General features: G+C 38.5%; 1 protein-coding gene across 31 annotated transcripts in view; it reads right to left on the reverse strand.

Moving 5' to 3' along the window:
- Positions 1-16,946, reverse strand: part of TENM3 (teneurin transmembrane protein 3) — a 1,330,479-nt gene that overhangs the window by 50,937 nt on the left and 1,262,596 nt on the right. For 23 of the 31 annotated variants that reach the window (XM_032108354.1, XM_032108353.1, XM_032108357.1 and 20 more), the window contains 5 exons: positions 15,523-15,543; positions 14,459-14,605; positions 6,732-6,948; positions 5,546-5,665; positions 4,883-5,144 (listed from right to left, as the gene is read on the reverse strand). In XM_032108354.1, coding sequence (XP_031964245.1) covers positions 4,883-5,144; positions 5,546-5,665; positions 6,732-6,948; positions 14,459-14,605; positions 15,523-15,543 — 767 coding nt within the window. The remainder of the gene's footprint in view (positions 1-4,882; positions 5,145-5,545; positions 5,666-6,731; positions 6,949-14,458; positions 14,606-15,522; positions 15,544-16,946) is intronic. The other 8 variants (XM_032108375.1, XM_032108373.1, XM_032108383.1 and 5 more) reach the window with 2 other exon arrangements.

Below are 16,946 nucleotides of genomic sequence, written 5' to 3' on the forward strand. Positions count from 1 at the left end.
AATTCCTTCTCAAGACATCAGCAGGATTCTCATATACTGCACATTAAAACTAGTCTAACAGATGGACGTCTCTGTAAGCAAGAGGAGAAAAAGAAGTAATGTGCTTGTAATAGGACACAATTTAATGGATTTCAGTGGTCTCCTGTTATGACCATTGCTTCTTTTACAACTGCAACTGTGGAAGAGCAGTGTTAAACACATAGGTGGTCTTCCAGGACTCTTGGCTAAGATAACAGGCAATAAAGAGGACACCTTGAAGTTTCAATTTTCAAGAAATTCCACTGTGTATTTGGATTACTGTCAAATTAGAAACTAGGACACTCATGCAGTTCTCAGCAAGGTTTAAAACAAAAGTTAAACCCCTATTATTAGTTTCTGCAGAAGCCTCAAATGCCTCCTGGAAATCTGACTTAAAACTTCCTTTTTTTCCATAAAATATCCTCTGTAGTAATTTATTTTCTTGAGAAATTCAGAAATGTATAGGTAAGGTTATGCAACTCAATCTCTCTCCCAGAATCAAGCATTACAAAGAGAATTAAACAGTTTAATGTTCATCCAAAAAGGTAAATCATCACGCACAGCAGAGAGCTCCTATGGGAGCCATGACAACACATCAATTGTAAAGCAATCGGGAAAGTCATTGGGTATAAAAGTCACATCAGGAATCACCAACACAACCAAACTGTCTGCACTTTACCTTTTCCAGACTGAGTATCAAACTACTTTCAGAAAGGCTGATACCCTAAGGGGACTGAGCCCAACCACCAAATTCTAATGGCTGATATTTTACTTATGGATGATCAAGCTTCTCTTAAGGACAGCTATGAAGTATTTAACTTAGGGGACTGAGATAAGGGTCACCTCAATCTTCACAGAGCTTGTTGTCCTGAAAGTTCAAGCTGGTGTCTGAGTCACATAAATTGTGAAAGGCACCTCATCTCTCATGGTCAGCAGAACTAAAGCTGTCCAGGCTCTAGGATGCTTTCCTGCTCCAAAATATGGTATCACTCAACTGACATGCTCTGATGGTATTCAGAACACTGAAAAAGTAATTCAGTTAGGGGGAGAAATGCCTGCTGCATTGCTGTGATTTTTTTTTTTTTTTTGGCAAATTGAGCAAATTCAGTAGAGGATTTGAGGACAAATTTCACAAATGAGTGCAAACTTTAGTCCTAGTGTCAGAAAAAGGGTGTTTACTGAGAAGTAACAGCTGAGCTGATGCATTAAAATGTAACAGGATCTAGGTTTGAGAGGGGTAAAGATGGCATTTTTAGATACTGGCAACTGCTGCTATTACATAAAGGCTGAGATTAAGGAAAACCAAAATTATACTTTAAGTAGAAGCTGAAATTGCTCATTTCAAGAGAGAAAAAATGTTTTTCTTTCAAAAAAAAAATCCAAAAAACCAAACCACCAACCCAAGCTAAAAAAAAAAAACTAAAAAAAAAACCCCAAAAAACCCCTTTCCTCTACAATTGAGGCTCTTTTGAGGCTTGTAAATTAGTATTTAAATCAAGGAGAAATAAAAAGGGAAAAATACTTGGTTTTTCTAGACTTAAAACATGGTTGAGGTGCCACAGAGAAGAGGGGTAGGAGAAAGCCAGACACATGTAGAAATATAATAACGTGTCTATAACAGAATAAAGATAAAGGTATGTACAATGTCTCAAACAGAATGCACAAGAGAAGAAAACCATAAAATTGTGCTGGAAAAGAAGGATGCATAAATGGAGATATTTGGTTCTAAAAATAATCTCCATTTTTTTCTCAGTATGAACTTGAAATTCTGAAGATTTTAGCTCGGTGAAACTAGGATGCAGCATGCATTGAATACTGGGATATCTAGATATCCTATTATATTGTTAGTTTAAATGTTAAAATAGGTTAATTTCTTTGCTGAAAATCTATCCACCCTGAAATTACCAATAATTATTAAGTCATTGAGGCTCATATTTTGTCCTGAATTCCTCTGGGTAAATAGATTTTGCCAACTTCTGCCACACTACTGCCAGTAGTGAGAGTGAGTCTGAGGAGAGGAACCTTGAATATATAATTTGAAGGAAAACATCCAGTTTTCATTCTCTCATACACTTGAGGTGATGGAAACAAGCTGCTCAGAATCTGCAGAAGGCATCCTGCAAGCACATGTAAGAGTGGCTAATAGAAGTTTAGAAGAGGGAAACCCTCAAATACTCAAGTTTCAGAAGTGCTCACTGTGACTTATGTGGGTTTCTGCCAGGCCACATGGCAAACAGACATTTTAGGAAATAATTAGGAAAAAGAGAGCAACAGTATTACCTAATACATAAAAGCAGCTGCAGCTTAACCTGATCTCCCTCATCCACATGCAGTTTATTGTCTCCTTCCACACTGATTAATTTCAGCTAGTTAAGTCTAGGCAAAGCATGGTAACTTGCAATTAATAGTAGATAAAATCATGCCTAAGCAGTCCAAATTTAGTTAACATGTTATTATCAACCCTCTTGAGTAACGATCTGTTGGGTCTGTGATCACCTCTTTACCCACTGTGTTTGTTCTTTCCCCTTGCTTGCCTTTTTTTTCTGTTTTCTTTCATGCTGCTCCTTTGGCGCAGACTTTAATTCCCCCTCTGATCAATTTGGGATTCATAAGCCACTAAGTACACTCTTGGAAACATTATCTCCAAGGGATGATGAAGCACTTCAAGGGATGATGATTACAGCAGCACATCATTTTCTCCTGCAGTACGTGGTAGCGAGTGCTGTCACAGCACACAAACAGGGTGGCTAACACTGACTGCAAGTACACAGGGAATGACTTCTTTCTCTGCGCCTTCCTCCAGTCTCACAGCCTTTAAACTGGCATTGCCCCTTTTTATATGAAAAGATCAACAGCAGTTCCTCTGGAGCTGAACTTACAGTTTTGAATAGGACCTGGTTCTGCCCATCTTTTATAGAGAGGAGCGATTTTCTTGGGTGACAGATTGCTGAGCATTATGCATTTCTGAGGGGAACCTGACCCGAAGGGGTACGTGCCAGTCACAGCTGTGCAGCTCCCACTTGCTGAAGCAGAAAATTACGTGTGGGAAATTTATGTGTGGGATAAGCAAGGAATATAGAAGAAAATACTGCTTCATGTTTTTTTACACAGTACTGAACTGGATTTTTGCACATACAATGAGAGTAACATTTTCCCTCATCATAAATCACCCATCAGCACCAACTGCCTAAGACCCACTGAGAGTATCTCTCCTTCCAGCTGGTTTCCTAGGGAGAAACAACTTGACCCAACAGTCCTGCCTATCAGACCTCCCACCTCACAAATTCTGAACCTGGTACACAATTTCAACCACATTTTAAGTAACAGTAGAAATCTCCAAAGATAATTCAGTTCCTTTAGGTTTGTTAAAAAAAGGGTTCTGGTAGGGAAGAAGTAGTCAATTTGGGACTCCCGTAAGAAAGAAGAAAAGGCTGAATGTAGTCTGTGGGGAAGGACTGGATGCAACAGACAGATGGAATTACAGCAGTGGGTGGGAATTAGTAGGAATCCAGTCTTAGTCCCACTGCTCATGAAATAACTTGTTTACCTCGACACTACAAGTGTTTTTTTAAAATTTGTATTTTCTGACATTCTTCTATTGTAACTTTTTTCTTGATTTATATCTATCTAAGCCATTTTCCATCATTTCAGGAACTGAATCTATCATCTGTTGCCAAAACAAGTAAATCAGAGCTGTTTTTCAGTGGACTCTGTTTTGCAAATACTTCCTTTTAATTGACTTGCAGCTATCAAAGGCACAGAAGTGATAGTGAGGATAAAAGCAACAATTTCCTAGCACAGTCTAGATTTGTATGAGTTTTCAGTTGTAATTTTCTTACATCTTTCCTTTAAACCTGCTCCTTCCATGAATTGCTTAATGATTTAGCTCTTTTCTTAAGAGCTCTGCATGAAAACATTTGAATACATTTTCCGTGTTTCCCTTGAAGAGGCAAGGACATTTCTTGGTGAATGTGAAAAAGAGTGCTCTATGTAATTATGACATTGTGAAGGTAGGGGAAAGAGAAAGAGAAAGAGAAAGAGAAAGAGAAAGAGAAAGAGAAAGAAAGAGGGAGGCAGAAGGAGAACTGTTTCACTAGGAAAAATTCAAAAATTAACACCGAGACGTATTGCTTCTTAAAATGCAACTGAAATGCTTTAAGAACGGAGAGACTAATCATTGTATTAGTGATTATTATTTGAGATGGAGGAATCTAATACACCTATCTTGGAAAAATTTTAAAAAAACCCCATTTCATCCAGAAAAATTAAAAAAACCCCCCACTTCATCCATAGTTTTTTCCATTTAAATCAAGGTTTGGATGTTAAGTCTTACTTCGGTATTACAAGTTCTGAAGAAGTTGCTTAGACCACAAGCACTGTCCTCAGTGTTGTAGAGAGTTCTTTCAGTTTATGAAAATCTGTGTGTTATGCTATTTATTAGGACTAAACAGATACTTCAAACTGTGTGTGTCTTTAGGACACAGTGGAAAAACACCTTTCGTTTTCAGTCTCTGAGGTCACTTCTAACAAGAGGGCAATCCTAAAAGGCCGATGTACTATAGTGTGTCCTTTTTATGGGCCTTTTTATAGTGCTTGAATGCTAAAGACATTCTGTAAATTAAGTGATGCAAACAATTGTAAAGCCAGACACTGGTGTACATGCAGCTTTATTACTTTTCTTTTTCAGGTGAAATTTTAAAAATCATCCCATAAAATAAATAAATTGGTCTGAAAATAATCACATGTTGCAAATTCTTAGCACTTACTCAGAATTACTTCTTTTTGAATCGCAGTGCACTGTTTTCATTCTGGTTGCTGAACACTAGCCTGGGATAAAATTGTGTTTATTTAAAGCACACCTTACCTGTGTCTCTGGGATGATAGGACTATCTTCAGGAGAAATTCTAAAGAAGGTGGATAAAGGCGATGACACGATAACAGGGTTTGGCCTTACAAATCCGCTTAGATCACAACTAGGAATGTCATTCTCTTCCTTCTTCATGACAAGGGTATCCATGACATAAAAGACATTCCAGGGAATCCATACTGTGTGGTACTGTGTCAGGAACGGTGATCGCTCAAACACCAGTGTCAGAGAGGCACCACCATTCGCTACCAAGTCAAACCTAGGAAAAAACCCCAAGAGGGCTAGCTAGTCAGCAAATTCCCAAAGCCATCCACAGCCTCTATTTTACTGATTGATTCTTCAATCCATTGAACTGCTCTGAATGCAGAATGGCTCTACTGGGAAAAACGGAGAAATCAATTAAATTATATTACATTATACTGCACAGAGAGAACAGAGAGTTTGGGATGCTGCGTTTAAATTAAGCAAGCCTTTCTGCTTCTGAAGTATATAATAATCAGCACGTTTTACATTTTAAGAATGTACGAAGTACAACCTTAGTCAATCACTTTGCTAATGTCTTTTTTCCCCATTATTTTATTATTATCTCAGTTTTACAAGCAGCTCTTCAGTAACACCTTTGCGTCTTTATGACTTACAAGCGCTTCAAAAGGAACTTACATTCCGTCCTGGCGAGTGATTGTATATCCATACTCTGGATAGTGTAGAAAGGAAACATTGACTCCAATGAGTGGTGTTCCATCAGCAGTTAATACTTGGCCTCTTATGACAGATGCAAGACTACAAAAAAGATGCAGGATCAAGTTACAAGTTTGAGGTTTTTTGTTCTTTTTGCATGAATAAAAGCTAGTGAGTGAACACAGACACACACATCCACCCTCACCCACCCACCCCTCTCCACATGCTATCAACTATCATTTAACAAACATTCCTCAGCCTCTAACCCTTTTACAAGTTCACATAATTTACACTATATAAACAAATGCCTCAAAATCTGCAGATAATAATTTTGTTTCAGTATTGTTGATTTTACTTTGGTTTATTTTGTCTGTACTGAGTTACTAAGACCAGAAATTAACTAAAGAATTTTAAGAACTTATAAACTCTAGATGTTCTCACTATAAGTCATACTTCTGGCAGACTCTTAAAGAAAAATGTACTTTTCAATTAGTATCAAAGCAATCTGTAAAACTGCAGGGACTGTGAAGTACAAAATTTAAAAGAGCAATAAGGAACATTGGTGCAACAACTTTTAATCAACTGCTGTGCCCAAACACATTAATGCTGTTAAATTACTGCAAACGCAGTAGTTATAGTGTAAATCATCTTCTTTCACTCAGTGAGATCCCAGACACCTGCTTCCTGTTACTGGCTTATTTTCAGGCCATTACTGCTTCATAGAGCACCAGTCAAATAGTTTATGCAATTATACTGTCGTGCACTTAACAGTTCTATTACATTAATTCATAATTTATATTATTTAGTGAGCTCAGTTTAAAAAGTGCAGCTTTGCTTTTCCTTCTGAAGTGTTTTCATTGCTTTGATATATTTCCAACTGTGCTAGCCCAAATCAACTGGTTAAATAAAGATTTATTTAATCATTAATGAAGTGCCCTGTTGGAATACAGACACTAAGCATGGCAAGGACCTTCTGTAACCTAGTGGCACTGGTAAATTGAATTTTGCAGGAAATGAGACAAAACAAGCAATTTGATATATTAAGAGAAAAGGTCGTTGCTCAAAATCTACACCACAAAATTTGCAGTCACAGAGGATCTTCTCCTCATAAGAATCTCACACTCTCCAGTTTCTTTTGTGCTCATGAGTACAGATGAGTCACGCTCACCTCTTATTAAAAGGGCTTTCCCCAGGTATGACATGGGTGCTGTCTGCTCCGATGAGGAAACTGATCCGCTCATAAAACGCTTTGGCAGCTTGCTGAGACGGCGACTGTTGGCTTTGGCTGATGATATCTTGGGGATCAGGCAGTCCACGACAGTAAGGCTGGTTTTGGCAAGAACTCTGCAAACAGCAGTCAGGATCCATACAGTCAACTAGCCCATCTGTTGACAGAAAGTCACACAAATGAACAAACTCTTCCTCCTGCCCCTGTGCATTGGAACGAGCCAGCCAGCAGGGAGATTAAAAATATTATGTAGTATGAAAGAATACTCATAATTAAGATTTTAATGAATTCACTTTCAATTAAAGAAAGTTTGTTTCCACTGAGTTCTTAAACTCCCATGTAAATCCATGCAAGCTGAATATACTCAGTATCATGTAAAAATGAACCCATTTATTCCACACTTTTCTAAAAACATGTTGAACAAACCAGAAAATGAAGGCACTCAGGCTCTGCATACACTGTTAACTTATAAATATTAAACATTTTAGGTGGGCCTAATTAGCTTTTATGTGAGGTTATTTGGCTTGCTAGAGGAAAGAAACAAGTAACTCCTACTCTGCTGTTTTCCTCAAGTTTTTTAGCATATCTATGCTGCAAGTAGCTTTAAATATTTCACAACATGTATCAAGGTGGATTCCTTTACACCTTGACAGAAAGGTTTTGTTGCTAGTGGCAAAGGCAATTTCCACAAGTTTTCTACATGAAAATGTATGAGAGAACAAAAACTGTATTTAACATTTAGATTTTATTCTGAATAAGCTGATGGGAAATGCTGGCCAGCATAAACAAGATTTAAACACATGGGTGCTTTTATGCTTGTGTGCTGAAATATTCCCATATGTGGAACATTAGATCTGTCACATCACTGGAAATCTAATTTGATGAAAGATTAAAATCAAGATCAAATTGATAACTACTAATTTGCTGTAAGTAAAGTCATAAGGAAAATGAGCCTGGAAATGTCAGCTACAGAAAATTTCTAGATGAATGTAATCTGGTATCACAGAGCTGATAATTGTTTCCCCAAAAGAACAGCAAGACTGAAATAGCTAAAACATTTTATTATTCCATTTAGATTGCAGAGGGAGCTTGCTTGGAGCACTGAACTGAAAAATATACCAATGCAGCACTCGGAGGAAACCCATGACTGCTTGTCTCACAAAAGAATCTGTCTTTAGAGTAAAACTTCTTTCTGAAGGGAAAAATATCATCCATTTTTGTTCAATCATATGTTGAAAGAGTGTAAGTAAACAGAGGTCTTCTAAAGGTATTCTTCTAAGTATTGCTGTGCTACGTGGATCAGTTAGAGGGCTGGCAAAATAGTAAAGGAGTGGGATTTCTGTTCTTTCCCACATCTAAAATTCTTATTTAACTTGGCTGACTTTGAAATCAGTTCAGGGAAAATAGAAGGGATGAAAAAGGCGTCATTAAGTATATAAAAGTTTAAACTTTTTAAAGAGACAAGAAAGAACATTGATTTTTCCTGGGATGCGGATATGCCAGATTGGCATTCAGGTAGACACCGACAGGCTGGAAAAATGGGCTGACAGGAACCACATGCAGTTCCACAATAAGAAAGTCCTGCACCTGGGGAGGAACAACCTCCTGCACCATAACATAGCTTTGTGGAAAAGACCTTGGGAGTCCTGGTGGACACAAAATTAACATGAGCCAGCAACATGCTCTTGCAGGAAAGAAGGTGCCAATGCCATCCTGGGCTGCGTTAGGAGTGGTGCCAGCAGGTCAGGCAGGGTGATCATTCCCCTCTGCTCAGCACTGGTGAGGCCACACCTGCACACATAGCTCTGTGTGCAGGCTGGGCTTGCTGGTACATGAGACATGGAACATTGTCTAGACATGGAACACTGAACTAGAGAAAGCTCAGTGAAGGGCTGTGGAGACTGTTAAGGGCTTGACACAGCTCTCCTGCATGGAAAGGCTGAAAGCGTTGATACTGCTGAGCCTGGAGAAAGCTCGGGGGGGATCTCATCAATGTGTACAGATACCTGATGGGAGGGTGTAAAAAAGTCCACCTTCCAGTGGTGCCCAGCAAGAGGAAAGAGGCAATGGGCACAGACTGAAACACAGGAAATTTGGTCTGAACAGCAAAAAAACATATTTTACTGTAAAAGTGGTTGGATATTGCAATAAGTTGCCCAGGGAATTTGTGGAGTCTTCATCCTTGGAGACATTCAAAACCCAACTGGGCATATACCTGAGCAACCTGCTCTAGCTAATCTGGCTTTGAGCAGGGGATGGGACTAGATGATTTCCAGAGGCCTTTCCAACCTCAGATAGGCTGTGACTCTTGCAATTTTCTAGTCTCATTCTTGTAAAATATGAAACCTTTTCCTAGCTGAAGTACTGACCTCCCTTGTTGCTTTTAACTCCAGAAGCCTGGATCAGTGTCAAAGCTAGGGGTACTGATGGTTAAAAGAACAGTTTTGGGGTTTTATATATCTGTATGGTCTCCCATGCAGTATCTGGTGCAGTTGCCAAAGAAATGCTCAGATTTCTCCATTCATCTTTGTTAGTTTATAAAAAGCAAATGTACATCTGGAGTATAGACTGCAGGTCATAAAACTGCATGAGATTGACACCTTCTGAACTAATCAGCTGGAAATGCATTTTTACAAGCCTCTCCACTAACATCAATCAGAGAAAGAATCTCATTTTCACCAGCCAAGATACAGGGATATGCTGTTTGTTATTTTCCTGTGGAGTTTATCAGTAACTTGCCCAGCCGAGTGACGGATGGTTATGAATCTGGCTCTTTATAACTTGAGAAAACATTTTTCATTCTTTCTCTGTACTTATGTGGCTAGAGCTATCTAGTACCACTAAGTCAAGTACTCTATAGCACTGTGTGAAGCAGAGTAAAATTTCCTCTCTGAAATGGCTGTGCAAATTTATTGATGAATTTTGTTTAGCCTGAAAAATATGAGACTTAGCTCAACAGTGCCTTGTCAGTTATATCACTCAAATATGACAGTGAAATTATAAAGGAAATAGAAACTCCTACAGGCAGCTGGACAGTCACTATCAGTCTCAGAAGGCTATTTATGTCTTCTTGTTCTAGATGTAAGTGGTTCTATATACAAAAGACGTCATGACTACTTTACTGTTTTCTTCCTCAAAAGCTACCTGTAAAAATCTTGACAAACGTTACTTTTACCTTTGTTGCAAAATGCACTGAATTGCAATGGGGCACGGACTGTTGATAAAATTGCTTATTTGGAGAGATTCATAAAACCATCAAAACTGTGCTCTTGTGAGACCCCAGCTGGAGTTCTGCATCCAGTTCTGGGGCCCCCAGTGTGAGGACATGGACCTGCTAAAGTGAGTGCAGAGGAGGCCAAGAAAGATGATTGGGGGCTGGAGCACCTCTCCTATGATGATAGGCTGAGCAAGTTGGGGTTGTTCACCCTGAGGAAGAGAAGGCTCCAAGGAGACCTTGTAGCATCCTACAAGTACCAGAAGAGGGCCTGCAAGACCTGGAGAGGGACTGCTGACAAGGGCAGATGGTGATGGAACAAGGACAAATGGCTTTAAACTGGAAGAGGGCAGGTTTAGATTAGATATAAGGAAGAAATTGTTTACTGTGAGGCAGGTGAGGCACTGGAACAGGCTGCCCAAAGAAGTTGTGGATTGCCCATCCCTGGATGTATTTAACACCAGGTTGGATGGTGTTTTGAGCAACCTGGTGTAGTGGGAAGTGTTTCTGTTCATGGCAGGGGGGTTGGAACTAGATGATCTTTAAGGTCACTTTCAACCCAACCCATTCTATGATTCTGTGATTAAATGAGAGGAGTCAAGACAGAGGATCCCCACAATTCATGTCTAAAAAGTAGGATGTATCAGCGGCACTGTTTGCTGTAGGAAGAAAAATAGAGGTACAAAGTAAGTCCTGGGCAAAAGATCTGCCAGTGTCAAGGGGAGGTGGTGGCCAAGGACCTACATAAATCACATTCTTGATCTGGCCATCCCAGCAGGACAATTTTGGTGACAGGCAGACTAAGGCAGGAGACAGGAAAGGAAAGAAAACTGTAAAAACAAACCTCAGTTATCCTCACATACTGCAATTTTGCAACAGACTGCAATGAGTGGACTCAATCATAGACATCAAAATGACTGCTTGTAGGAACAGCTGGTCAGAAAAGCCACAAAAGCACAAACAGCCCTTTATTTATTCCTAAACAGTGTGCAAGGACCTCGCTCAATGTTACTATTGCAGTATCTTTACAAGCATACCTATAGTGTACTGAAATTCTGCACTACTGTTGAGTGAAGAAGCCTAAAATATAGAATGTGGGGCTCCAAATGAGTTCTCACTCCAGAAAGAAATCTTGGAGCCACTGTGGATAAGTCCCATGGATATATGAACCCAGCATTCACCAGCAGCCATAGATGCAAACAAACAGCTGAAGAATAATGGGAAGTGTTGGAGCACAAACCAGAGAACATGAGTATGCCAATGTATCACTCCTAGTTCAAGTAGATACTTCCTGAGACTTCCTTAGCTTGGATTATCTTTGCACTTAGCAACTCTTCTGGCATTCAAAACATTCAGTGGCAGTAATTTCTTACTTTAATTAGCAGTCTGTTAACATACAAAAGAAAATATAAATTCACATCTACCCTATTATAATGTTTTGCTAAGCAATTGCTATTAGCCACTATCAGAGAAGAGGCCCCAGTTTAGGCAATCTTTAGGCTGAATTTGTGCTATCCTGTGACAATGTTTGCCAGGAACAGGCTGTCCTAGACTATGCAAGTAACTAAAAAACACGGTAGTGCTAAGTATGCTTTGCTTTATTACAGTGTTTATTTTTGTTTCAGCAAAAAAAGAATATTAATGATCCCTTAAATCTTGCTCGTGGAAATTTTTAACTACTCTAAATAATTGGATAGGAGCTAATAAAAAGCAAACTTAACTAAGGAATTTGTTCAATCGTCTAAACTAAAGAGTAAACAGTGACTTTTCCTGTTTCTTATTATTCCAACAGTGATAACAAAGCATGGCCCACTTTGGTAAAGTATAATAGTGACACATTTTTTCCCCTTAGAAGTTAGGCTTATTCCACCCACACACAGCTCTGACTTCCCTCTCCTCACAAAGTCATTAGGAGTTTAATTCAGGCTAAGATCTGCTTGTTGCACACACTTTCCTTGTGGGCTGCTAAAATGTAAGGAAAAATCCAGTCAAATACAGGGGAAAATAAAGAGTGAGCCTTAACAAGAATGGAAGTTATTTCCAAGACTCTGAAAAAATCTGTATTAAAAGGAAGATAAGTAATAATCATCCCATCATATACCAATAGTATCTAGAAGGGAAAATACTCAGGTATGCCTTGATGCCATTAGAATTTCCTATGGAGAATATTCCCATTGAGATCCTTTGGATGCTCATGTTCACAGAATTTGAATAATCAGTCCCAGAAAGAGCTAAGAATCAAAGGAACAGCAGACACTTTTATTAATGAACTCTGCTCATATTAATATATGAAATATATTCTACCCAGTGTAGGATAAAGCATAAACACTAACCACAGCATATCAAATAGACAATAACTGAGATAAATTATGTAACCACTGAGCCTAGTGAGATGTAGATCACACTACCCACAGTCATACAATGAATTCAGCACAAGTGCTCAGATAACCTAATCTCCCACAATAAACAAATACAGCAGAAGAATACTTGTGTCAGTCCCTGTAGCTGTCTGAAATTTTAATGCCTTGCTTGGAGGTAAGTGGGTTGATCGCAGGAAAGGGAAGAAATACTTATCTTTCCACATAGCTTACAAAGGAGACTTTCTTTCCCCAGTTTTGTTACGTATACTTCCATTTTTAATTTGATTTAATTGTTAAATTTTAACCCTTCTCCTCAGCCACAGTCAAAACCGGAAGTGAATATGCTCTGTACTGAAGCATATGAATTAAGAGAAATGCCATTGACAAATTGCACAACACAGGTCAATCATGGCAAAACAAGGGTTTGGCCAACCCCTTCCTCATGCATAGCTGCACAATGATGTCCATAAAGGCAATAATGAAAAAAGAAAATGAGAGAGAGAAAAATGCAACAAAACACCAGCATTAGCTATTTTTTCCCCAAATTGTTCTTTCTTCTTTAAATCATCCTGTTAGACTGTTCTGCTCCAATTCCTTGTTCCTTTTCCCCACAAAAAGCTATTACTGTTTTTGGTCTGAAGGAGCAACTTCTTTTCTCTTGTTCCATTTACATGCATCCCTGTTCATCTTGTTCTTCTTCCTCCTACCAATCCATTACCTGCTCCTGACTCTTGCTCTCATATGTCACATCCTTACATGATCTCTAACATTTACTGAACCTATTTTAGTCTATTATTGGGCTTTCAATGTCTTCTCCTGTTTTGTTCCCTACACAATCTGTGTTTTTCTCCAAGTTCTTTATGCTTCCACCTAGTTTCTCCTCCATCTTGCTTTGTCTCTCTTCATGTTTGCAGGTTTCTCTTTTTTCCTTATCTTGTAATTCCTTGTCCCACCTGAACTTAATTCCCCAAACAAGCGCATCTCTGTGTGGAATCTGGGTCAGACTGTTTAGGCCCCTAAGTATGGAAAACTGCCTCAAAATATATAATATGTAATGTAGAAGGATGACAAGCCAAATGATGTGTACAGGAGCACAGTTTTACACGTTATTTATTTTCCTCAGGAAGTAAATGCCACTGTTATTTATAGTTTGTGATGTCTAAGATCCCAGCTGCAGTAGGGATATGAGAGGAAAGAGTCAATCAGCAGTTGCAGAGGCACATGCAGTCTAAAATGGAAAGACAAAGTCCCAGATGACTTTATCATCATCCAGAGGCCCTAATGGAGTTTTTATCTCTTCTCTGAATCTGAAGGTGTTAAGCAAAAAGAATTGATGAGAGAAGGGGAAGAAAGACAGACAATAAAAGCATTATGCTGATCCAATATTTGACTGCATTCACATTTAATCTTGTTTTTGTGGGGTTTTTTTTATGTGATTCTGGAGTCATGCTAAGTTACAGCCCCTCTAGCTTCCCTAGACTACAACAATAATTGTAGATTGATTCCTTAGGTTAGCAGTCCTGCCTGCATCTTGCTGCAGACTGTCACCTGTCACCTGAATGACACTGTGGAAAAGTAAGCTGGAAAAAAAAAAAAGACTTCTGAGAGCATCCTGTCAGTTACCTGAGCATTCATGGGCTATGGAGAGGTGAGATCTCTGTAGGCTGGGCAACCAATTGTTTCCAGCAATTGCATCATAGTTCAAACTGTAAACTCCCAGTTCGGCCTGTTTTCTTGGGACGACTTCCTTGTGAGGTCACTGAAAGTTTTGAACTCCTTCCTTTTTTTCCCCTCTACAACAGTTCACTGGGTTGAAACTATGTTTTTTTCCAGTATAAAAGAACACTGCTGAGAAACTAAGGTGACACCCATCTTTGTCTAAGTACACATCCCACCTGTCTGTCATATGCAGCTTGTAAGGCTTTGCTGACATGCCATAAAGAAGCACTGAAGACCATGGCATATTCTTACAGGCGTAAGAACGAGTAAAACGTGTGTATGGTTCTCATGGCAGTATTTAACCACCTGACTGAAAAATCTCCATTCCTCAACATGTTCTCCCCAGAGGTAAAGATCCACTTGGTGTCTCTTACCTCCTTCATTGTCCTTACTGTCAGTGCAGAGAGTTTCCATGGCTACGTCACAACCTGCTCCCCTCCATCCTGGCTGGCAGACACAGTGCCAGCCATTTTGGTCCAGTGTGCATCTCCCATTGCTGTTGCACAATCCAGGGCAGCCCTCTGTTGAAACAGACAAAGAGAAATCACAAGTGATTTAAATATTGTAATAATATAAAAAGAAAAAAAAATACAAACAAGGGACACTTATTGGGAACAGGCCTTAAGAACAGCACAAAGACTGTAATTGCACATGGAGTGGAACAGCAACATTACCTGGGGAACGTAATTCTTAACAAAGTGGCATCTTTGATTGGCCTGACACTTGAGACACCACTTACCTGTACAGGCAGGAAATAAATGCACCAATCCTCTAAATACCTGCAGGCCAGACAAAATTAAGTTTGGTTTTTTTAATTTTTTTTTTTTCAAAGTAACAAGAGATGAGTGCATAGTGCAAACACAGCTGTGTAAAATGATACATTTTTCTGTGCTCATAGAATAGATCATTATTTGCTCTATGCAGTACTGATTACTTACTGGAACAAATGTTTAAACTCCCTGTTATTATGGATAAATCCCTCCAAATTCTTAAGTAGGAAAATGAGTATGATTTTAGGCAAGTAATAAAAGAGAAGGTTAACTTTATCTGGTCTCAGAGTTGCCGTGTATTCATGTGAAATTACAGTGTGTTAAATAATTGCACAAAGTATAGGTCAGTTTTAATGACTATACTTTATGCCAAAAATACATTCCTTTTCACAGAATAAGCAAAGCCCAGGAAATAGTGAAGCAGCTTAGCATCTATTCTAACAAACATTAGGATTCAGGCTGCATACGGATGGGACAGGACCAACAGGATTTCCAACTTAATGTAATAGCTGTGCGTATTTGATTACTTAGGACGGACAAAATGAAATACCATAAGGACCACAATAAACATTGATAGACTGAACAAAAACACGGTAGTGACGTGCTTCAAGACAGATAGCAGAGAGTGATTTTTTGTGACAATCTCCCTAAGGCTTTTGTGCTGTTACCTTTATATCCTATCTTGTCTGCTTTTATGGCCAAGGAGGGAAAATTTGGGAAACAATTAACATAATTTAATATATCCAAAATCGATAATTGTTTTCAGTCTAACATTGCATTAAAAAAAACAGTATCTGTCACTTCCTAGTGATGAAATCTGGCATGCAGCCAACATGATCTGTATGAGGATGACAACGCTATAAATATGTAGATTTCGGTGTTCCTTATCTATGACTATGATAAGACACTGACAGAAGCAAGTACAGATATGGCACTAAATATCTTATGAGAAGGTGGCTACAAATCAGATATTTCTGGACACACCAATTTTCTGTAAACATTCATCCAAACCCCTAAGTAACTGGGTAAACAGTTTTTCACTTTTTAGAGCACCTATCTTTGTGAACTGACCTACTGATCCATTTTGGTTAAGCTTAGAGCACTTTTTCAGAAGTAAGTTGTTTTTGTCCTTCTAAAGAGTTTTCAATTTACTGACTTCTTTTAACCCTGCAGCTCCAAATTACAAACATTCCCAGAAAAAAAAATTATAAAGGGTGCTTAACTCTTGTCAAATCACTCTTAGAAGAGAATCAGGAAAACCTGGAAAACCTCTTGTGAGGAAGGATGGGGATGCTACAGTTATGGATATAGTGCCATCATGTCAGGCTGAAATTAGTCTTGCTACTTTTATACTTTCAGACTGCAGCTGCTAATAGTATTTGTTAATGTACTGAGGTAGATTTTTTTCTTAATATTGCTTCTATTTGACTTACGGAAGACTTACATATATAATTGCAATACTGACAAAGCAATTTAGGAGTCGACTGGGTACACTCAAGACTTATTGTGTGAAAGCCTGGATATTGCCATCAATATTGCCATATTCCAATGAAAAAACCACAAGGAATAGAGGAAGATATTTGGGGAAAGAGGGGTAGGAATATTTTAAACATTTTTCTAAGTCAATTTTTCACCATAACTGAAGATACAAGAATCTTTGCTGTTTCATGGTAGGCTTTTGCATCCTTGAACCTCTTAATTGAAAATGTTGCAAAGACCATAAAAGATTTTTCTAGACTCATACAGGATACAAGTCATAATTTCCTATAGATTTTCTACATTCAGATAATCAAAAGCTTAAAAGCCTCGGGAATTCTATTGATCTGACTGATAAACACACACATCTCTATAATTAATCTGTTCTCTAGAACTAATGACACTTGTTCTATGACAAGAGTACCACTTTGCTGTGTTTTCTTAATATTTAGGGTTTTGTACGTAGAGGTCCAATGACAAAACTAACAAAAAACCCCCGTTCCAAACAGCAAATGAATACTATCTTCAGTAATTGGTTCAGATTAAATCTAATACATGTATACAGTTTGTATATAAATGTATAATTACTGATAAAGTGTTACCATGTAACAGAAGC

The sequence above is a fragment of the Corvus moneduloides genome, chromosome 5 (assembly GCF_009650955.1).
Source record: "Corvus moneduloides isolate bCorMon1 chromosome 5, bCorMon1.pri, whole genome shotgun sequence".
NCBI lineage: Eukaryota > Metazoa > Chordata > Aves > Passeriformes > Corvidae > Corvus > Corvus moneduloides.